The sequence below is a fragment of the Coloeus monedula genome (genome assembly GCF_965178545.1).
Source record: "Coloeus monedula genome assembly, chromosome: 6".
Classification (NCBI taxonomy): domain Eukaryota; kingdom Metazoa; phylum Chordata; class Aves; order Passeriformes; family Corvidae; genus Coloeus; species Coloeus monedula.
This window is the reverse complement of record NC_138786.1, coordinates 26,962,799-26,986,067: the sequence shown is the minus strand read 5'-3', so window position 1 is coordinate 26,986,067 and position 23,269 is coordinate 26,962,799. Positions and strand designations below refer to the sequence as shown.

The 23,269-nt window shown below is 44.0% G+C and overlaps 1 protein-coding gene across 3 annotated transcripts in view; it reads left to right on the top strand.

Moving 5' to 3' along the window:
- The first annotated feature begins 7,634 nt into the window (after nucleotides 1–7,634).
- RPAP1 (RNA polymerase II associated protein 1) overlaps nucleotides 7,635–23,269 on the top strand; it is a 39,046-nt gene continuing 23,411 nt past the window's right edge. For 2 of the 3 annotated variants that reach the window (XM_082282811.1, XM_082282812.1), the window contains exons 1-8: nucleotides 7,635–7,674; nucleotides 10,638–10,914; nucleotides 11,839–11,987; nucleotides 12,526–12,618; nucleotides 13,921–14,101; nucleotides 16,181–16,357; nucleotides 19,186–19,389; nucleotides 22,834–22,949. In XM_082282811.1, the coding sequence (XP_082138937.1) occupies nucleotides 10,725–10,914; nucleotides 11,839–11,987; nucleotides 12,526–12,618; nucleotides 13,921–14,101; nucleotides 16,181–16,357; nucleotides 19,186–19,389; nucleotides 22,834–22,949 (1,110 nt within the window). In that variant the 5' untranslated portion in view covers nucleotides 7,635–7,674; nucleotides 10,638–10,724. Of the gene's footprint in view, nucleotides 7,675–10,637; nucleotides 10,915–11,838; nucleotides 11,988–12,525; nucleotides 12,619–13,710; nucleotides 13,785–13,920; nucleotides 14,102–16,180; nucleotides 16,358–19,185; nucleotides 19,390–22,833; nucleotides 22,950–23,269 lie in introns of those variants that run through there. The other variant, XM_082282813.1, reaches the window with a different exon arrangement.

Below are 23,269 nucleotides of genomic sequence, written 5' to 3'. Positions count from 1 at the left end.
TCTCACCCTTGTTTTTCAACCCCAAACTGGCCTGGGCAGTGAATGAAGATGCTTGGAAATAGCCCAGCTTCTGCCAGTAAGAGTGCAGTGAAAGAGAACTGAAGCAGGAGGTCCACATCAGGAAGAAAGACATTTTTCACTTGGGAGATCTGAGTGAGGAGGAGAGCAAACAGAGTCAGCGAGTGCATTGTCCAAATCTGTGTGGACTGGCTCTTGCATCCAGGTTACTGCATCCATAACAACAGGGATGTTAATGCTGGGATCTGAAGATGGCATGCTCTGTAGTGATGCCTGTGGAGTGAGTTAAAGCAGATCGATGCATTCACAATATAGTGGTGGGCAGCCCCAGCGCCACAACAGTAGGACAAACCCAAACAGAGATAATTATTCACCCTGAAAATTTAGGTTTTCAAATTTCAGCAGAAAAGGTGCAACCCCCCTCTTCTGAGGTAAAGTTCCTGGGAGCATGGTGGAGGGGAGGAACAGTGTGTGTTCACCCCAAATTCTTGACTTCCTTTGAGCAAATTAAAATTCCTGGATCGAAGAAGGAGCTATAACATGCCCTTTCCCTGCTGGTAATTTGGGGAAAAACACATCCTGGCTTTCTCCATCATAGCCTGCCCTCATCATGATTTAACACACCAGAGGACCACCTGGGACAGGACCCCTGTCCATGCAGAAGTTCTAAAATTGTTAATATTTGAGGCCAGGTTATATCAGGTTTTAGGGCCAATACATCCAACAGATCCACTTCATATCAAATGGGGCTTTGTAATTCATAGATTATCAATGCATATGTGGCAATGGGGACCTGAGGGTCTGATTTGCCTTCTCAGGTTTTATTTGCACAGCTTTAAAGATGCAAAATAACTTTATTCAGTTTGGTAGCAGTGTCTGTGGCTAGTCTAGCTCTACAGGGAGCTGAAAAAGTCATATGGCAAGAATCAGTTATTCTAGTGGGACCTTTCAAGGTTTTGAAACCCATTCTGGCCAGAACCCCACCTGGTGTGGGGGTTGCACAGGGAGAAGCAGTAAGAAGGTGGTATGAACAGTTACAGCATCACTGCCATATGCCTCAGATAGGTGAGGGAACAACCAGAGTGCTCCAAATACAAGAAATGCCTGTCTGTCTACTGGAGCAGGAGCCTCACTTATATAAAACCTACCCCTCAAGTTGAGCCCCACCTGAAAAGTGTGTGATTCCCTGATATATCCTCCAAAAGAGAGGGAAATACTGAGCAGTGTTCCTGCGTGTTGTTTCAGGGAGCAGAACTGTGCAAGGGGAGAAGAAAGTGCTCAGATTGGAGAATTGCTATCCATGTGCAGGGTGATTGTTAGAGAGGCTGACACTAAAGAACCAGTGTTTATTTATATGGACCCCTCTGCTGTTTTAAGGGATGCCCCAAGTGGCTCCCATTTTGCGAACAAAACCAGTGGGCGATCAGTTGGGGTGCCAGTGTGGCAGTGAGAGAAATGGGAAGATACCCTAAACTTGGCTAAGCAGAAGAGTTCCTTGGTGGGATGGATTCCTGCCGACCTGTTGAATAATCAGGTAGATTCACTGAGCTGTGTGGCAGGTATGGCAGTAAAGGGAGAAGAAAAATGGGAACATCTGCTAGAGTGGTCACGTGTCAGGGGAGACCACTCAGGATTTAAGGACCTTTTTAAGGGACCTGGTAACACAGGGTGGCCTGTCACTTGGGAACTGTGTAACACTGTCATCTGAGTCTGCAGCCCGTGTTCTACGGGACTAGAGAAACAACACCCCTTGTAGGAGGCACCCCTTCACTAATGACATGGAAAAGGCCTTGGGGAGACCTGGCAGGTGGACTGTATAGAGCCTTGCCTGAAGTCAGAAGGAAAGCAGTATGTTCTTGTCAGGGTGGAAGTAATGTCAGCGCTCACTCAAGCTGAGGGAGTAGCAAGAGCAGCAGGGCACAGCACTGTAAAGGGACTGAAGCTGTGGTTTTAATTATTTGCCATGGCCTCAGTCCCTCCAATCCTACAATGGTAGTTACTTTACTGCCAGGGTGGTTCCAGACTGGGCATGGGATGAAGGAATACAGTGGATCTTTCACACTCCATACTACCCCCAGGCAAATGATATTGCTGAATGCAGGAATGGACTCTTGAAGAGGACCCTGAAACCTCATGAACCTGCATGGGCAAGAGGGTATGCTGGGGAGTTAATGGGTGCCCATAACTCACAGCCTTTTCTGTTCAATCCCCACCCATACTCCCTGGAACAAAAGAGGCCAAAGACCCTGCAAATCCTCTCCATTACCTAGAACAACTGGTTTAGGCAGAATTACCAAGAGTGGGATTAGTACCCCTGACCTTAAAAAAGCCACTTAACTTGTGTGCCTGGGTGGTGGATTGTTCCCTCCTTTTAATCATGTTTTGTTTTTATGCATGTATATGTTTTGCAGATTATCTGGAATCCACTGGTGGACCTACGCTTTCGACTGTTGAGTGAACAGATCATTTTGTGTATTTTTTAGTTTGATTTTTCTAAGCCTATTTTTCCTTTTTACTAGAAAAAAAATGGTGTGGGGAAAGTTTTTACTCTTATGTTATGGATGTATGATTTTGTCTCAAGTGACTGAGAATCAGAGTACTGAACCAAATTTAGCTTGGGAGTTGATACAAGGATTTATGCATATTTGGAATCATACAAATCAAGGAATATGCATTAACCTCCCCAACTCTGCATCAGAGGGGTTTAGATTTATGATGATTTGGTTAAATTTTTCAGAGATATTAACAAGAGAACTGGATAATCTTAAAAAAACAGGAGGAAATATTACCTGGGGAACAGTCGAGTCCCCGTTCCTAGAGCAGAAAGAAGGACAACAATGGGATGCAAATGGGACATGGGTAGAATACAAGAAAGCCTTTTACCAGCTCCCACGCGACTCTACCTGGAGCCATTTATGGAATCAGACATGCTATCGGTCATTAGACACCCACCCTACTGAGACCTTGCACAATGTCACTTCTATCCCTTGCACAGTGGTACCATGGTGGGATTCTCCGGCTGAGGGTGGGTTTTTCGAACATGAGTACAATTTACATTGGGATGCAGGATGGTGTATACAAATCCCTGATAACCCAGGAACCGCACACCAAGTTAACCGAACAAATTATGAGTGGGCCTGGTCTCTGAAACAAATCTTTGACCCTATATCTACCCTACAGTGGGCCTCCAGGGCCCCCACAGGGAAAATAATAGAATGGGAAGTGGAGAAATCAGACTGTAAGGACCATCAGACCACACTACCTAATGGGGAGAGCATCTGCTGGAAAGTGAGGAACCATAGAAGCATTATCCAAAGTAAATCAGAGACCTCCTTTCTGAATTGTTCCCGTATATTAGATTGTACCACAGGAGCAGGTGAGCCTATAGAAACCTGGTACATCTCAGAGCTGAGAACTTTTATCCGGGACATGTGTACCTGTTGGGATTATCCCAACTACGGCTATCTAAACCAAGACACCCGATGCAATGGGTCTTATGAAAATTCGGAGACAGCACTATCCTGTGGCATTCCCGTTACACATGGCCCTGACCGAAGAAGGGTCTGGAATTCAAGTAGCGAAGCACAGGAAGTTCCCCAAGGTGACCTGTATCAGTGCTCACAAGCCAAATATCCAGCTCCACGGGGAACGGTATGGGCATGTTCAGATGGGAAAATGTATTCCCACTTGAACATGTATGATATGGCTGGACTCCAGTGTACTATTGGGTTTCCTACCATGTGTCCATCTAAAACATTCAATTATACACTTTATCGTAACAACAAAGTGCAGAGAGAAATCCACAATCCAACAGATGCAAAAGGGTGGATTGGGGGGATTCAAGTCCCTGACTATTATACCTGGAGACAAAATGTTGCGTTAGACTTAGAATCATTTTTTGTGTCCAGTGGAGTTATCCAACAGCACAAATATGTCTTGGAGAACTTAACAAGGCAAGTCCATGTGTTAAGCAACTGGACCGGACGTTTGCTCGGGGAACCAAGTTCACAGGTCCAGCAGTCATCGAAAATGGCTTTGCAGAACCGATTAGCCCTAGATATGTTGTTGTTGAAAGAGAATGGAGTGTGTGGGATGCTAAACCTAACAGATGGAGAATGCTGTGTCACTGTCCATAACGCCACCACCACCATAGAAGAGGCGCGTCAGAAGATGAAGGAGATTGCTGAACAAACGGGAGAACTGTTTCAAGCAATGCAACCGAAGGACTAGTTTGATGGACTGAGCCTGGATTGTGGATCACATGAATACTAAAGTGCCTTGGATTTAGGGGATGGCGAAGGTGGCTTGTGTACATTGCCGTTATGATACTGTGTGGATTCTTGGGTTTGATGATAGGTTGAAAAGTCATGTCAAACTGTTTGCTTGTGATGAGTTTATTACGGTTATAGAGGAAAGGGATAGAGTTTCTAGCACTGTATAGTTCCACACCATTCACGTCATGGCAGGGATGTGGCTGCAGCAGGAGGAAGCCAGGGGCTGGAAGTGGAAGGCTGGCCATCTTTTGCCATGCTTGGGGGTGTGCAGGATTCAGGGGCAGCCTGACGGACCTAGCCCCTGTCTGCTGCTGGCAGTCCCTTCCCTGTTCCTCTGAGCCGTGGCTTTTCTGGTTTGGTGCTCAAAGACAGCGCTGGTGAGCCCAAGAGCTGGTGAACTGCTCCAAGAGAAAGAAAAGAGAGAAAGCAGCAGCACTGCAGAGCCCAGCTGAGCCACGTGGAGCCCAAGCCGCAGCTGCTGTGACTGCAGCAGCCACTGGAGCTGCCACGGGAACCACTGAGCTCTCCAGGCCCACTCCCACAAAGTCAGGCCCAGGAGGAGGGTCCTCTGACCTGCTTCAGAGCCCTGTCAGGTCCCACCAGGTTTTGTCTTGTCCCTGTTCTTCTCTTGTTTTTGGTCTGAGGGGGGAAAGTTAAATTGCAAGCCTCCCTGACATTCTGCTTTTGTTTTCCCACATATACCATGTTGCCAGTGCAGGGCCAGTCAGTGTTTTACCTTTGTCTGGGAAAACCACTCTGGATGTGGTCTTTGGGAAGTGTTTTTGTTGGTTCAGTAGTGAATACCCTTTTGTGGGTAAAACACTCTCTTTTGTATACTCTTTTATTAATATTGTTGTGGTTATTGCAATTTTTCAGTAAATTGTGATTCCAATTTATAATCTCTCCTAGTGTTTACTCCACTACCAGAAGGGGGCAGGGGAAAGGGGGCCGCTCAAGTAGGTTTAATATTCCTGCAGGGTTTTAAATCAGCACAGAGCTATAAGAAGGGGATGAAGGAGATTGTTGGGACTTGTGAAAAGACTGGTGACCTCATCAAACAAAAAAAATCTCATAAAAAGCCTCATAAAATAGCTCTCATTGAGTGAGGAATATTTGAGTTCACCTCCAAAGACTCCAAGAGATGCCCTGCTGGGAATTTCGTTGCTAGAATTGCTTAGCAAATCCATGCAAATGTGTTGGTACTTGTAATTTTACAGGATAAATATGAAGACACACAAGCATGATTTATTGATAGAGCATAAGCTATATATAGTGCCCTTAACTGTATTATTAAAACTGAAGGTAAATAATTAATGGAATGAAGGAAAGATACATACAGCTCTGGCAGTTTTGATGGGCAGCATTCCTGTCTTGCGGTAATTAAAATTGAATATATTCAGAGTATATTTGTTAAGTCTTTCTGGCAAAAAAGATTATTTCCTCATTTCACCTGCATGCTAAGAGACACTGTGTGTGGCTGCAGAAGCTGTGCAGCCAGTGTGAGAGGAGTCAGGGGAGGAAAATGCTTCTGGCTGTCAGGCTTGAATGCCACCCCCCACTCAGGGTAGGATTACTGTCCATGGTGTTGACCAGTTCTGTCTGGTTGACCCTCAGAGTAGTTTCAGACAAGGTGTAACTCAAAGAACACGTGTTAGTTTTGCCAGGTTCAATGCTGCCATGCCCATGAGAAGCATTTCAGAAAGGTACAGGCTGGATTCAGCAGCAAGCAAGAGACAAAGTTAGTGGTTTATGATTAGAATCAGAGGACTACTCAAGCAAAGCAAAATTCAGCTAGCAGTTGGTTATGGTCTCCATAAACATTTTTCCTGGCTTTGAGAGGAAAAGATGGGCTCAAAGCAGGCTCTTTCATGACTCAGGCCATCTTGTTTAGCGAACTGACTCAGTTAAAGACAGGGAGGGTCAAATATCCTGTGACACCTTTAGGGTATCCTTTCCCACTGGATGGAGAGTCATTTATTTACACCATTTCCATGCTAACAACGTTAGTGAGGTGAAAGTGACCTTACAACCAGTTGTTAAATTCCCTGGAATCAGAACCATAAGCAGTTGTCAGACAGTCTAAGCAGTCCCAGTGCTTCACCCAAACACATTCCAACACAAGCACTGCCACGGCCTCCCTGCCTTACTGTCCAGGTGGGAGAACTGAACTGTGTTCATGGGGTCCATGAGAAACCATTCCCAACTTCAGTCCCAGGGAAGCCTCGAAGCGGGAGAGAGTCTTCTACTCGCACCACTGCATCTGCCCCACGCTTTTGTAAAACCAGTGGTCCTCTGATGCTCGGTCTGAAGGGGAACAGAAATCTAGAGATTTAAGTGCTTTCAGTGGTCATAATGCATAAAATTTGTTTCTGGCTGTAATTTTTCAGTAGTATTGCAGCTTTCTAAAGGTATGAAAAAAAAACCAATTAAAAAGTGCTTCAGTTTTTACAGCATTAGGGCACTTGTGGTGAGTCCTTCCCAGCCCACCTGTTCCAGTCCAAGCCATAGTGAGAACCTGTACCTGTTCTCATGCTCAGAGAATTCTTTTCGTAGGTCTGTCACCTTTATCCATCTCACCAGTGTCTACCGGTGTCTGAAGAGGGGATGCCAGAGGAAGGAGCCAGGCTCTACTTCGTGCTGCCAAACAATAGGACAAAAAAGAAAGGGCAGAAACTAATGCACAGGAAGTTCCACCTGCACATGAAGGAGAACTTCTGTGTTGTGCCTGTGACCAAGCACTGGAACAGGTTGTCCAGAGGGTTGTGGAATCTCCCTCACTGGAGATACTCAAAAACCTTGATGCAATCCTGTGTCATGTGCTCTGGAATGACCCTGCTTGAGGAGGGAGGTTGGACCAGATGACCCGCTGTGGTCCCTTCCAGCCTGATTCTTTCTGTAAAAACGCTGAGAGTTGACCAAGCACTAAAATCAATAACCAGCATTAAAATCAAAGCCCCTGCAAGTTCCAACAGTTCTCTCACAGTTTCTAATAAATCTTGGCACGTATTACAAATGAGCGATCAGATATGAATAATAAATTACAGCCATGTTCGTAGAGCTTTATGTATCTGCTCTCCCAAAACACCTCCGGTCTCTGGCAACTGTGCCGATGATGACAAGGCACAGCTCCTGCCTTTACATGAACGCATTTCTGTGTGTGCAGACAGTCGCTGTGGGATGCTGATGCCCTGTGTTTGAACGAGGGCAGCTGCCTTGGGCCGCACAAGCCCAGGGCGGCCTCGCGGCGGGCCTTGGCGCCGGGAGCCGGGGGGCGCCCGGCGGGGGCGGGGCGGGGGCCGGGCCGGGCGGAAGTGACGGCGGCCGGGCGGAAGCGCGGCCGGGGCAGGGCGGAAGCGCCGGCGGCAGCGGCGGTGCCGCGCAGGTGAGTGGCGGCCTGGGCTGTGGCGGCAGCGGGGCCTCTCCGGCCCGCGGGAGCCCCGGGGCGGCGGCGGGGCGGCCTCGGCCCGGGCCATGCTTGGCCTCGCCTCGCCTCTCTCGGTGTAGCCGGCAGGGGCCCAGCACTTCGCCTTTACCCTGGTGTAAAGAGGAGTACGGCTACAGGCGCCGCGCGGTCCCCGGTCCCGTGGCAGTGCCCCCTGTGCACGGAGATGCTGCGGGATCTGTGCCGCTGTGTTCCTCCCTCTCTCCCTCATTCCCCCCGTCAGAGAGGCCTTGCCAGGCCGTGTCGCCGTTGCCTGTTTAAGACTTGATTCAGAGTCGTTTGTGAAAGTCCATGACGGCTGTGAACGCGGTGGGAACGCATCAGTTCTTCAATGTGTTAATGGCAGGTTGTTGCTTTTCATTTTATTTTGTGCTGTTTTGGTTCCTGTTTATTACAGAGACTCTCGAGACAAGCTGGGGACAGCAGCGTTTCTGTTGGCAAGGTGCTGCGTGCATGCACACGGTGTGTGCCCGACACGCAGAGTCACTGAGTCTTATGTGACCAGCATGAGATGTGGAGCCTCTTTGAGGAGAATTTCTTGCAGCTGTTGACTCATGTGGCTGGGGTTTTGCTTCTGGGAGGAGTGTTTTTCCAGTTTCTGCCTTCTCTGTGGCAACTAAAAGTCTCAAGAAGACTGTTGGCCATTACAGCATTGTGTGCAGAAAGCATTTTTGTGACAGAGCAGAGATTGCACATCACCATTTTGCAAAGGAGCCAGTAATCCTGAGTGAGGCTTTCATTGCCTGCTGATCTCAAGTGGGGAAATTGTACTTTTCCCCTGGCTGCTGGGCTGCCCAGGAGGGACTGAGATTTGACTCTCTGCTTCTCCTTTTAAATTCTTACCACAGCCAACAAGGTCTGAAGAAATAGGTTAATTTGAGGCACTAATTGTGACAGCAGGACCTTGTATTCCTCTTTCACCCAAATCTGATAATTTTATTACAGTAATGCAAAGTTGTAGACTTGTGAATGGGCAAAAAGACCTTCCCCAGGGCTCAAAAATGACAGTAGCAGTCAGAGATTATTTTTTTGCTTCAACAGATGCATCTTTTCTCTTTTGACTATTTCTAGTTCATACATGTTAGTTACTGTGATGTAAAAGTCTCCCTTTGCGTGTTGGGCTCTGCTGCTGTAGGAAGAAAAATGCACTGTAAATGCAGATGAGCCAGAAGAAATTAAAAAGCCTACCAGTATTGGATTTTATCAAGTAAGTTGATAGTGTGTCCACATAGCAATCACTATGTGACTGCTTGTAGTCCTTGGACAGCATTCCTGACCCCTTACCTGGGTTCCTAGGACAGTATCTCAGTGTGGTGCTTATGCTGGCTGGCTGGCAGTCCCTCTGGGCAAACAGGTTGTGTATGGTGAGCTTTTAATAGGCAGATGCAAGGCTGGAAGTAAGCAGGCTGCAGGATGCTGGGGTTAGTGCTGATTCTCAGGAGTTTGTAGTTGTCCTGCATGTTTTCTCTGAGCTCTGGTGGGTAGGAATGACTCCTGCTGACAGCCAAGGGAGTGTTGCTAATGTGCTTTGTTGGCTTCCATGGGACATGGAAAAAGGTCCTCTTAGAAAGCAAGGTGTTTTCCCTACATTTATTCTGTGTGCAGGTCCCATGTGTGTTGAAGCAAAGGCTTTGAGGAGAGGCTTCCTGGAGGAACACCCAACCTCGTGAAGAATGGCTGCTTAGTTGTGTTCTTGTGCTGCCAGTTTCCCAGAGAAACAAAGGCAGTTTCAAGACCCGCTGTATTCCTTGATTAAGTGTTTTGATAGGGAGAGACTTGGAGAAGTTTATGTAGAGGTCTGTGTGGAGGAAGCTTCTTGCAGAAAGCTTAGCAGCAGCCTTTGCTTCCAACTGTGTGTTTTGTGCCTGTTAACTCTGGCATCCTCCTCTTTTGGGCTTTGAAGCCTGTGATGACAGGACATGGAACACTTGGCTTGGGATGCGTGTTCCACTTGTTATGGATCTCAAAGAGGGAGCAAGCAAGTGAAGTCTGGCTGTGGGAGCCCCGTTGTGGCAGCAAGCTCCATAAATAAACAGCAAGTAGGTGTGTGCTTTTGCTAGGAGTACAATGAAGTGTATTTGCAAACAGTTTACTTGCTGCTTGTGAGAAATGGATTGCTGGTCCCAGGCTCTGGGAATCAGAGGTGGGGAGTAAGAGCCACAAATATTTTCGTGCCTGGTAGATGGGAGGTGGAATAGTTGTCTTCCTGGTGAGTTGTCATGTGCAGAGAGGTAAAAGTCTGTATAAATCTCACCCTTGTTTTTCAACCCCAAACTGGCCTGGGCAGTGAATGAAGATGCTTGGAAATAGCCCAGCTTCTGCCAGTAAGAGGGCAGTGAAAGAGAACTGAAGCAGGAGGTCCACATCAGGAAGAAAGACATTTTTCACTTGGGAGATCTGAGTGAGGAGGAGAGCAAACAGAGTCAGCGAGTGCATTGTCCAAATCTGTGTGGACTGGCTCTTGCATCCTGCCAGGGATGTTAATGCTGGGATCTGGAGAAGGTGGTATGCTGGAGGGGGAGGTTTATGTGATACTGTGGCTCAGAGATTCTTGTATGGCTTTGATAATTGAGCAAGTCAAATCTGTTGTCTTGGACAAGATGTTATTCTGACTTTGCAAATCCAAGGCCATGTTGTTGGCATTCTGGCAGTGATGCACTTTTTGTCTGGCTGTTTGCTGGCTGGATGCCATTCTGCTCCTAGCTGGCTGACAGACCTCGTGTAGGCTTGTCTAGTAGTCTGTTGTTCAGCGATGAAGAACAATGTTTTGTTCGTGTGGGACTCCAGTTCAAGTGGATGTGTCTTTGGGTGATCCTGAAGTTGGGGATCTGTAATATGTACAGAAACATAAGAGTGGGACAAGATTGCATAATTTTCCCATGCTGTCCCCATTCTATCTCCAGGAAATCCGGTTCTGTTACCAGTTTTCTGTGTGTTTGGGTTCTATGTGAAAAGCACGTGTGGCTGGGCTGCAAGAGCAAGAAGGCAGGATGTTGTCGAGACCAAAGCCTGGGGAGTCTGAGGCAGACCTGCTGCACTTTCAAAACCAGTTCCTGGCAGCCAGAGCTTCTCCTGCAGTGAAGATTGTGAAGAAAGCAGACAAGAGGAAAGGGAAGGAAGGGAGCACAGATGCTGAGAGACCCCCGCTACAGGACAGCAAAGATGTAGTCATGTTGGATGGTAAATTTGTTTGTTTCTTTGAGCTACTAAGATTCTCTGCACCTTTCACTGTTCCTCACTGCTTGCCTTTCACCTCCCTTTCAATCCAATGCTACTTTTCCCTTGCATTTGTGCCCTTCTTGCAGTATTATTTATTCCTTAGCCTTGGAAAATTAGCTTGTCCAATCTTAGTAGCATCCAACAGAACCACCTTTGTTGCCTTAGTCCATATTTATAAGCTGTGGTACCTTGCCAGCAGGAGGTGTTTTCTGTAATTTGTACTGTTTGGACATTGCTTATTTTGCTGTCTATCCAGACCTTGTCCTCAGTGTCTTTGAGATTTACCTCTCCTAGCAGCTCCAGTTTTCAGCCAGCAGATCTGGCTTGCTTTTGTTTTCTCCATCAGTAGTAGCTGTAACACTTCTGTCATGTGCTTTATCTCAGAAGCACAAGGTGTTTTTTAAAAGCAATAATGTAAATCTTGCAGTACTTTGTTCCAGGTAGAGGAAATATGATCTGTTCATAGTAGGTGGAAACAAGTTTGTTTGTGATCATACAAATCCCTCACTTTTAACAGTTTGCAGTGGAAATGTGCTTTTCTACGCCTCAACACAACCTGCAAGGAGGTATTTGTTTCTGTACAGCCTTGCTTCTTCCCTTAATACTTGCAGTCAGACCTCATTATCCTTTCCTGCTTATGGAGCTCTTTGGAAGGACCTTGTGCCAATACATAAATAATAAAATCTTCAAGCATGTTTCTCTCCACTACACACTTCAAGTTAAGAGACGGGGACTCTTAATTGTCTTATTGCTTCCTCATCTTTGTTTCTCATCAGAGGAATAAAAGGTGCTGTTAGGAAGCCTTGGTCTGGTACCTGTTGCACAGTGGTTATACAGCAGTAACTTGACTGCTTTGTTTTTCTTCTTGTTGCTTCCCCTCCTCAGGTTTTCCTGATACTCTCCCACCTCTAACTCCAGCTCCTCCAAAAAAGTCCAAGATCAAAAGTGCTAATGTCCACTTCGAGGATGAAGATCCAGAGGAAAGATTGGAGAGTCATGATCGACACATTACAGCAGTTTTCAGCAAAATTATTGTATGCCTGTTTTTTGTGTCATGATCTAGTGTTTGTTTTTTTGAATGCTGTGAACTAAGCAGGGATGAAGGGCTCTGTTGCTGCTTTTTATTTCTACAGTGTAATGAAGCAGCACCATAGACCAGTGTCCTGGAGCACCTTGAAAGAAAAAAGCTCTTTGGGTGTATTTTTGCTCTCAGTTAAATATAGATTCAGATCTGCTCTCCAGCCCCAGCTGTCTACTGGTCACACTGCTTGTGTGCAGGCATGTGCTATAGTGTGGATTTGGGTGAATTTCGGGACTCTAATGGGGATGTTCTCATTGCTTTGCACTGGCCTAGGTTTTCCTTTATCTGATTCTTTGAGTGATGTGTAGAGTTTGGCAGCCCGGTCTTTTGGAAAATAGCCTTACTTTGTCTCTAAAAAAGTGCAAGGTATTCTGAGCCTGCTGACGATGTGAGCTGCAGAGCTGAGAGATTTTGAGTCTGCTTTCAGCTAAATGATACAAACATGTCTGGCTGTTGCAATGGTTTTACAGGGTTTGAATTTTTTTCTTCAGGAACGAGACACAAGTGCAATGGCAGTGACCATGCCAGTGCCCACAGGAGACCCATTTCCAAGGACATTTCACCGCTCTGAGATAAAAAGTGAGGTAAGATTAGGAGCAGATGTTTTATGCTACCTTCATTAACAATTAAACTTTCTCCCAGTAAAGCCTAATGCTTAATGGGGCTTGGTAGGGCTCAAAAAAACCAACTTGGTATGCTGGAGATTATGAACTAGCTTAATGTATTTCTGGCATTGCCACCTGTGTGTAGGAGAGAATTCTTCTACCAAGCTGCCATCAAGTAGGTACTCCATACCTTGCAGTTAAATAACATTGGAATCTTCTTGGTTTAGCCTCCTTCAGCTGACTTCACTAAGGTGAATCAAATCTGCAGTGCTGTAATAATTGCTCCTGTTCTGCTTGTTTTTCCCTGAGGAGCAATCTCTGTTAATTTGTCCAGCAGGTTCTTACTGAAGTTGCACCTGATTTCTCCTGGCTTGACATTTGAGTATGGTCACTCAGGTTGTCTTCTGCAGCTTTTTTGATTTTGACATAATTTTTTTCTGAGGCTGTAAAACTGGAAGCTGTGGTTGCTATTATCAGTTGCTGCTGTAGTAGCAAGGACTGCTAGCTGAGTGGGAGTCAGATGCTGGGAACTGATATGTGATTGACAGCTGTGGTTGCTTTGAGGAGGTAGCTTATTTTGAAGGACAGCTTTTTTGAAAGTTTTAAACTACCAGTTTTGTTTATCTGATGCAGAAGTGCATAAAGCAGCTACCAAATGTTCAGACTGCCTTTTAAGTTGCTTCTCTGGACTGGGGACATACAGGCGATTTTTAGCTTAGTCTCCTTTGGATTTCTTGTGTATCCCCTGTGCAAGGCTGTTCAGAGCCATGCCCTTCCATCACCTAGGCAGGCAACACAGCAATTTAGCCAGGATTATTTTAGCACCACTTGCCCACTTCTTACTGTGTAAATCTCTTCACCCTGCTGCTCACTAATCATCTTATAAGAAGTCTGTTCCAAGCATGTGGTGAGCACAGTGAAGTACAGCCCCATTTATACTCAGAAATCCAAGGTTTTCAGCTATGCAGAGCTTCCACACAGCAGGAAAGCTGGAATTGTTGTGTTTGGTGACATTTTGGGTGTATTTGCCTTGCTTGAATTCACTTACAATTAATCATCTTCCTTCTCTAGGTGCCAAAAACATCCATGTTTTTGTCGTAGCAGTAAACTGTATGTTAAAAAGGAGTCACACATGCACAGAAAAGGTCAGCAGCCTCCCTGTATCGTGTCCCAAAGTCTGGTCTGAGGGTGTCTTTAGGATCAGATCAATACATTTGTTAGTGGCAGGTGTGCAGAGAGGCTCTGGAGAGGAAAGTGGACACATGGCTTCCCTGTTTGTAGGTGCAGCTGGGAGCTGGAAGAAAAAGCATCTTTGCACAAAAGATGGCAGCGAAAAGAACTGCTGAAAAGGCAGCGACGGCTCCCTCTGCTGCCGAGTGCGTGCAAGTAAAATCAGCTGCTCCGGATGCCTTGGATCCTGAGAGATCCGTGGAAGAGCCACCTCTCCCCAGCAGCAGGAGAGGTAAGTGGAGAAGGTTCTGCCTATCCCGCCGACCATATTTACATAGCCTTAGTAACCATAACATCAGTGCTCCATATTTTTAAATTAGGGTAGCATTGTTGTCCTCAGTTTAGGAATCTCAAGGTCAGTTGGAATGTCTATATTGTGACAATGATTTGAAATGGTCTGAGATGCAACTAAAAATTCTAAAGAGAAAATTCCAAGATGCATTCTGAAAATTGGGTTAGCTTTCTCACTGATTTCCTTTTTGCTTCACACAGGGAAATAGATTTATTTTTCAAGGTTCTTGTCCTCCTTTTCCCTTCTGTTTGTTATATGTAAAGTTTTTCTTGTTTCATCACTGATTTCCACAATTTTAGGAAGAGGGTGGTTCTGTGTTGAAAGCGTTTGAGACCACTGTGATGTGGGTTCTCACTCCTACTTAAATGTTTGAAAGCTCCGTTTTCTGTCACCAGATCTGCTGCCATGAGACTGTGGCTTTGCTCCATAAGGAGTGCTGTGAGGCAGTGCTGATGAGTCAGTGCTACCTCCAGCAGTTACTTGTCTGACAGCAACGTGACAAGGCAAGATGAAGCCAGTTCCACTGTTACCAGCATTTCCAGGCTTTTTATTTTTAATTTGTGTTGTCTTGGGCAGTCCAATTTTCTTAGGACCACCCTGTGTCTGGGTTTTACCCTGACACAATATTTTCACATTGAAATAGAGGCCAGATGTCATTTGAAGATTATCACCATTTGTCTTAAGTTTGTGTCAGCCCTGCTCTCTGTCAGAGAATTGGTAAGAGAACTGCCAGCTGTGCTGTGCTGTGCATGCACAAATCCACCATCCAGGTCACTATACTGTGCTTACTTTATGTCCTATTACATTGGGCATGTGTAATTCTGTCTGAGAAAGCTGAAAGGGAAATAGAGAAGCCTTATAGCTGTGATCCTCTTGAACATGAATGCTTCTGAAATGTAGTAGCACGACAGAGAGATTACAAAATGGCTTGGCCCCTTCAGCCAGACTGTTGTGGCAGGATCACTAGAAGCAAGAGGAGAGGGGGAGCTTAATTTCTTGTTGTAACAACATGTTTGTCCCAGGTAACCTTTAGTTTAGTTGCTGGTGGTGAGAAGCTTACTGAAGCTTTTGCCAGGTCACTCTGTCTTACCTCTTTCTGCTCAATGTGCAAAACAACTGCTGTGGAAATGACATCAAATCTTCCTGGTGTTATGTTGAGAGTCATTGCTGCTGTTTGAACAGGGATTTGATGCTTTCAGGGTTGGCTGGTTTAGGGGCATAGCGATGTTCCAAGTCAATATATGGAGCATATGAATAAAACATAAGCAATAAAGCCACACATCCGTGTCTAGTGGGTTACAGGAGAGCTGGACGGTGTCACGGTGACCAAGGGAGCGTGTTAGCTGGCACTATGGTTAAATGATATGGACATTTAAAATGGGTTTAGATCAGATGGTAAAGGGGACTCAGTTTTGTTCAGGGTGTGAAAAATGCCCCTTGCTGTAACTTCTAATGTGTTTAACCCTTAAAGGTGAGTACAGGACATTGTTAGAGGTAAACATGCCTGTGTTGAGAATTGATCCTGTATCACTCTGGAAGCTGGTTTACCTAATAATTTTAATTTCCTGTCTTACTCAGCAGATATTTACTAGGTCATGGTTGAGCTGACATAGAGATGTGGGTTCGGGCATTCTTGGGCAGAGAAAGAATCTAATATTCACTAGCTTGGAAGAATACTCTGATGCATCACTTGTGAATTATGCTCCAGTTTACATTTTCTTGCTGTTGCTTTGCATTAAAGAAACGTAATTCCTTTCCCCTGCCATCCCTCCTCAAGCTCCCTAAGAAACAAGCTGGAAGTTATGTCAACATATTTGTTGTGACATGGGGATTAAAGCACAAATGTTTTAGTTTTGTTTGAAGCTAAACTAAACTTCTTTACTCCTATTCTAACTTTACTACCAAGGCAAAAAAAAAATAAAAAGAGAAATTATTCAAGCCTGTTAATGACAGAATTGAGATTTATTTGTGATGCTGTAGACATAAATTACTAACTGGTTTTTCTGCTGCTTCTTATAGATAAAGATGGTGACTTTTTGACCTCTCAGCGTCCTTGTCTCATAACGGGAGAGGGTCTTGGAAGCCAAAAGAGTGAGCAGGAAGCTCAAGCTATTCACAAAGAGAACTTGGAGAAGCTGCAGTCCATGTCTGAGGAAGAGATCCTGCAGGAACAGGCAAAGCTTCTGGCTCAGCTGGGTATGTGCTTCCCAGGGTCAGCTCTAGAGATGAGGCAATTTATTGGATGTGTAGGTGTCCTGAAGTCTTAGCAAATTCATGGGGCAACGATGGGAGCTTGGAATTCCTGCTTGGAATATCCATGTGTGGGTAATCTTACTTCCATGTCGTGTCAGTAGCTTATGAGTAAGACCTAACTATGGAGGAACTGAAGACTGTTTATTTCTTGGTGAGGGTTGGTTTGGCTTAAGTCTTTCTCGTCACCCCTCTGTGCTGTGGATTAAGATGATCCATGCACTTAATGCCTTGCACTCCAAATACATGGTTGCACATAAATGTTTAAGGTCCTAAAATGTGATTCTCTGAAGCTGATAAGAAAGCGGTGTCATAGCAGTGCTGAGGTGAGAGAGAACCCTTGGTCTTCCCCTCCAAAATACCTAAAACTCAGGCCAGAACTATCAGTACCCAGTTAAGGAGAACATATGGGCATGTGGGAGATTTCAGTTTAAACCTATACTTGGTAGAGCAGAAAACTTTGCAATTAGCCTTGACTTTTTGAAGAAGTGTTTTAATTATCAGGCTGTTGGGTGCAGGCATATTCTGGCAGGAGTCTGGTCTCTGGTTTGGAGCCCTGTCCACAGTGGTGCTCTGGGAATGCCTGTCACTGGCAGCTGATGACAAGGTAGAGGAGAACACTGAATGTGGTATGTTTGATAAGACTTTGTGTGATCTGGGGTACTGCAACACTTGTTGGTGTTGGTTTGATGAATTTATATGCTCAGGAAGAGCAGATGTACAGATGTAGGTGGCAGACAAGGATTTTTTTAAGTTCTCATGATTTCAGGTTCTCTAGCATCAAATTTAGCTGTGAGAGGCATTTTAGATGCATAAGTCTCTTGTGGGTTCAGCTTTAAAGATCGTATTAATGATCTTGACTTCATTGCAAGCAGCATGGGTATAATTGGAAAGGTGGCAAAGAACTACACAAAATAATTGCAGCCTGATTGTTTAGGTACATCCTTCAGAGACCCGAGTATTTTATTTGGCTTCACGGCTTATAACAATGGCATGTGTATGAAAAATACCCTGTTTATGCACTTGCTTCTTGTGACCGATTTGTGATCTTTGCTCCTTGTCCCCACCACTCCGTCCTTTGGGATATTAGTGAAGGGAATACTTAAGGAATTTAAAAAGGAGGGGGTGCATTTTAAGTAGTTTTGAACAATATTTTCTGAAGCAACGTATTTTTATATACCTTATAGATTAAAATTGTAGATATTTTAGTCTTTTGAGGCCTTAAAGAAACTGGGAGTAATTTTGGAATTCCCAGAATATCTGTGACTAGAGAATTATACATGATGAAGCAACTCCTAAACTAAATTGCTGACTTACAGATGGATTTAGGAACCGGACAGGCATAGAGCTGTGAATTAAGGAGACTTTTTCTCCATATTCAGGAGTGTGAATGATTTGTGGGTGTTAAATACTGTCCGGTCCCTGAATTAACTGCTTAGTTATGAAGCAGATGATACTCCATGGTGTGAAGTATGAGAATGGGTACACAGTTCTGTGCTGGGCAGCATCTTATTGTTGGTACTGTTCTGGTCTTGTTCATGGAGACTCTGGACAAAAGTAGACTTAGTTTCTGACATACCATACACAGATTGACATCAGTGACTTTTTTGTCACTGTGTGAAATGATGAAATAATGAATACAGTCTTTCCTTGCTGTGTACAGTGAAGTGTGAGAAAGTGAGAGCTCTGCTTGCATTCAGAAAAAATAGGAATACTTTAATGAGACTGGGCTAAATGCCTGTCCTTCACCAAGGACAGTTTAAACTGCATCATTGAGGAGAGCATGCAGCAATCATAAGTGTGGGATAGATGTTTCAGAGACATGGAAGTAATTTTTGAGATGACTTATCTCAGGTACAGAGCATTTTTCAACTACTTGTCCTTTGTCCTCAAAGAATAAATAACCACTGTAGGTGTTATGTTCTTCTACTTTATATATCTCTGACACGGCTTACTGGAGTATTTCTGTACCTTGTTGAGGCACAGTACACAAGCTCTTACTGTTCACCTCTGGCATAAGCATCCCAACACCATATTCTAGATGAAGAGTATTCAGAGACAGCGCACTCCATCCAAAATGATGTGGGATATCTGTAGCAAATCTGAAAGTAAAATGATGATCTTAGAGCCATATGAATATAATCTATCCTTCAAAATACATCTCCCTCCCAAATGTTTCTCTTCAAAGCATGAAGGGAATGGCTATGTCTTTTTTCTGGGTGTTGTCAGACCATAATTGGAATGGGGAGTCAGTTCAGAACAAAGGTCACCTTGTAACATAATATCTGAGCTATGACTTGCGGTTCTACTGCAGTTCAATAAAGACCAGGTAATTCTTTTTGTGGTGTCTGTCCTGTGTGTTCTCCTAGTGTTCAGATTGATGCCACTGAGTGGTCCACAGGTAGGGACACAGACCAGAATTCTCTCCACAGTTAATAGTCTTGTTTGGATGCGCCATTTGAGTGGCAGTGAGAGAAAAAGAAGCAATTATCTTTATTTGTAAACTGGGAAAACAGAGTTTTTGTGGTTGCTTTACCCTGAAAGACATTTGTCAGTTCTTTCTCTGGTGTCTCCTCACCAGTCAGTTGCACCCAGCTGATGTGCCTAAGAGGTCATAAAGCAGTGAAGTGCCTCAGTTTGAAGAGAAGTGACAGTTGGTAGGAGAAAGAGACATGTGGAGAAGACTGAAACATAAATAGCAGGAGCTATAGGCATATGAACTATTTTGAGACTTTCTGTCACATATCTGTCTGTCTCTTTGTCAATACTTGCAGATCCCAGTTTGGTTGCTTTCTTGAAATCACAGCGTGGTAACAATGAAGGCCAGAAAAAGGAATTAAAAATGGAACTGAACAGACCGGAGGAGTTTATGGAATCTCTGCCTGTGGCTCAGCATGGTGTAAGATCATCTCTTTCCATGCAGGAGTCAGGTCTGGAACCTGTAAGGAAGGAAGAAAATATGAAGGTAGAAATTACAGGTAAGAAACAAAGTGCATATTGTTAATTTTCTGAACAGAAATATTTGTATGGTGTTTACATCAATCCACATTGATGGTTGTGCTACTTTGTAGTCATCCTAATCTGAATTTTATCATGATAATTAAAAAATATGTATTTTGAGTTCAGAAAAGAACATCTCTAGATGGGCTCCACAGATTAGAAAGGTGATACACTATGTAAAGGAAGTGAGCTGTTCATTGGGAGGTCTTGCTTTTTGAAATTGAAGTTCTGAGGCCTCTGAAGGGAAAATGTGTGTTAAACTAGGTATCATTGCTCTTCTGTTCAGTCCTGTGAACAGGAAAACAGAAGAGTGTAGTAATGAGATTCAGCTGGTGCCTGGATAATTTGTTCTAACTGGTACTGGCTGGGGACAAGAGAGTGTTGGGTGGGTGATTTGTTCACAGGATAGCACAGAGATGACAATCACTCTCCTGTTAGGGAAATTGCTCACATAGAGCATGTATGTCTTAGCATGACACTGCTCCTGAAGGCCCTACTCTGTGTCTTGTATCTCAGAAGCCACACAGTGATTTTCACAGGGTAGAATTATTTTCTTTGTGCTTTGGACGGAGGGGGAAGTATCAAGATGTAGAATGTCCTGCTTCTTGTGGAGTGCTATGGAGCGGTTGCCTCTTATGACAGAACCCTTTAATGCTCTATATATGTCTGTATGAGGAGAAAGCTGCTTTATCTCCAGTAACTAGAGTAACCAACCCCATACATTCTCATGGCAGAGAAAGGAAGAGTTTCCCCTTTAGGCTTCTGCTCTTATTGTTGCTTTTCTCACTGCGTTTTTTCTTTAGCAATTTCTTTTTCTCTGTTGTGATTTTTAAGCTCTTATTGTTGTTTTCCTCACACTTTTGTTCCTAACATACTTCTCCCCCAATTTCATGCCAATTTTTGCCTTCCTCCATCTCTAGATTCTCTCTTTTAATGCGTTGTTTGTATTCCAGTATAACCTGCAGACTGATTAAAGAAGTCTCTGAATCATTTTGGGATTTCAGCTTGATGTTTGCAAGAGATTACAAGCATTTAGCATTTTTTTGCTGAGAGGGATGAGTCTGTCAGTGTATGTTGTGTGTACACGTGCAGAAGAAGTAAAGCTCAGCCTCTTTTTGAGGAAGACACTTCACTGAACAGTCCTTTTGCAGTTTCTCTAGTCAAAAGGACTATTTTCAGTTCTTTTTAGTCCCAGAGCAAGTGAGTGCACAAGTAGCACCAGGTCAAGTGACATCTCTTCCTCTTCTGGGAGCAATAGAAACATGTTGTTCAGCCTGTAATGGTAATAATAGCAATGCTCTTGAGAATAGCTCCGTGTTTAGAAGGTTGTGTGCTGACATCTTTTGCCTCCTATAGAAGACAGCACAGGAAAAAAGAGAAGTTCTCCCAGGATATTTGAAACAACAAAGAAAGGGTGAGCTGAAACACAGTTAAAAAACCAAGGGAAGCTTTTCCAGTACTTTAGTTTATGCCTGCAGCCCATCCTGGCCAGCAGGAGATGTAAAAATGAATTTAACATTAGCGCTTACTGTTGGGATTTCAGCATCTGTTTATACTCAGAGGTAAACTAATCATGAATAGCCCAGCAGAAATGGTCACGCCGAATTTCCAGTGATGACACAAAGCAATAGGATTGCTCAAAAGTCAGACCTCCCTCTCTAATGAGATAAAAGGCTACTGTTTATTAGAAACAAGATGGTGAAGCATTTATCCAGCAACTTGTAACCTTATCAAATGGAAAAGTAAATTCTGTCACTGAGAGAAAAGGGGAAGCAAAGCAAAAAGTGAAGAGGTTGGGTGGTAGCCTTTAATGTAGCCCAAGTCTGAAAAAGTTCAGTGTGAATGTTGCATTCACACTGCCAGCTTGTGCTTCTCTAAAGGGTTTTCTCAGTAACAGACTGCTGATGTCTTGAAATACATATCCATCTTTTTTTGTTGACAAGATCATAGTACTAAGGGCTGGTAGTAACATGCATAACCTTATTCACAGAGTGATTAGCTCAACCCTATCAATTTAGTGATTAATAGAGAAAACATTTTGTTAAATTACAAATGTCGATATATTTTGTTTTTCTGCTGATTTTATTTCCTCTCATGTTGCATCTACCACCCACAAACATTCCACTTTCGTACATTTCAGATGCTTTTTCCTTCTCTTCAATTAAAATGCATGCTGAGCCTTTGGCTGAAATTCTGCAGAACAGCTTTCTGGCTGAGCAAGATAACTCTGTGCTTGGTTCCTTGCCTGATTCAATACCACATTGATCATAAGGGTGAAGCTTCATTCTGGAGAGGATGAGTGCCCTTCTTGAAAGTTTATCTGCTGATTGGAGGAAAGTAAAAGGTTAGGTTTCAGGCCAGTTATCAGCAGGAAAAGATCTGATGAAAGAAGAGCATCTCAGTGGGACTTGTTGTTCCTTGCAAGAGAAGACCAGAGTACCAGGATTAATAGCTGCAATGCAGATGAGTTCTGGGCTGCTCCAGCAGGAGTGATGCTAATGCTTTTTATGCTGTAAGACTGCCTGTTGTTGTCCTTACATGTGCTTTTTTTTGAGATAGCAAAGACTTCTTAGCTCATCTCATTCTGGTTTGGGGTAGTATCCTAGTAGCAAAGCCTTACCTTTCCTGGTCATATTTCTTCAGTCTCTTGTGAGATTCTTCTATGTGCTGATTTGTCTCTTTCCTAGGGCAACTCTTGTGATGTCAGGCACAAATGTCTTGTTTCTCAAATTCTTGTAGTCGAAGCTCTTTATAAAGTTAAATTAGTAATGTCTTCCTGTATTACTTGCACCTTTGAAATTCTTGTTGAGCTGTCCAGTTTTCCCACTGAGCTGTCTCTGGAAAGCTGTGCAATTTTTCAGCTGTTTTGATCTTCTCTTCCCAAGCTGATCTTCTCAAGCCTTTCGGGAGGGAAACTAAGAGCAGCATCACAAATGCAACCAAAGCACAAATATTGTGTTGCCTTCAGTGTATCTAGGCTGAAATCATACTGGCTTCTGATAATTTGCTGGGACTTTGTGTTAATACTTTTCAATCATTTCATGACCCCCCGTGACACTCTCTTCCTTGGATGATATTAGTTTGCTTTTTCAAAAGTAGGGCTGATATTTTTTCTGCACTAGTTCTGATGATTTTGCCTTATTTGTGTCCTGACTTCTGTTCAACTTCTCCTAAATTAGCCTTGTCTGTGAATTTCATTACAGTGCTGTTTACTTCCTCTTCCTGCTCTCATGAAAGATGAAAATAGCTTTAAACCTTTGATGTTCATGCATCAGACAACAGTCAGTTTGCAAATTGTTTTCTTTTTATTTTACATAATCTTGTATTTGAGCCTTTAAGCCAAGTGGCTTGGCAAAGAAGTAGTATTTCCTTCATCACTGCCTTGGAAGGTAGCACTGACATTTCTTTCTCCCCACAAAAAGATGATGATCTGCCTGTGAAGCCCAGGAAGGAGTGGATTCACATGGACAATGTAGAGTTTGAGAAGCTGGAATGGATGAAAGATTTGCCCTCACCTCGGCAGAAGAAAACCAAAAAGGTTGGAAAGCAAAAACTGATACTTGGCGTGTTAGTGTCTGGATTATGCTTCTCAGCCGTAACACTTTTGAAGGCTTCAAAAATGAGTCCTCTGGCTACTCAGTCTGTAGGATTTCATCAGGTTGAAAGATTCCCCATTTTCTTTCACAAGATGGGATGATACATGATCAGTTCAGTCTGTAGCACTCAAGAGAGCTAGGAAGTGAGAGTCTAGCCATTGTAATCTGGGATGAAACAGGTAAAACTGAGAAAAAAGGAAAGATAGGAGTGCTTTTTTTTTGAAGCATTTGAGGCCTGAGGAGTTTTTGAACTGCCATCTTC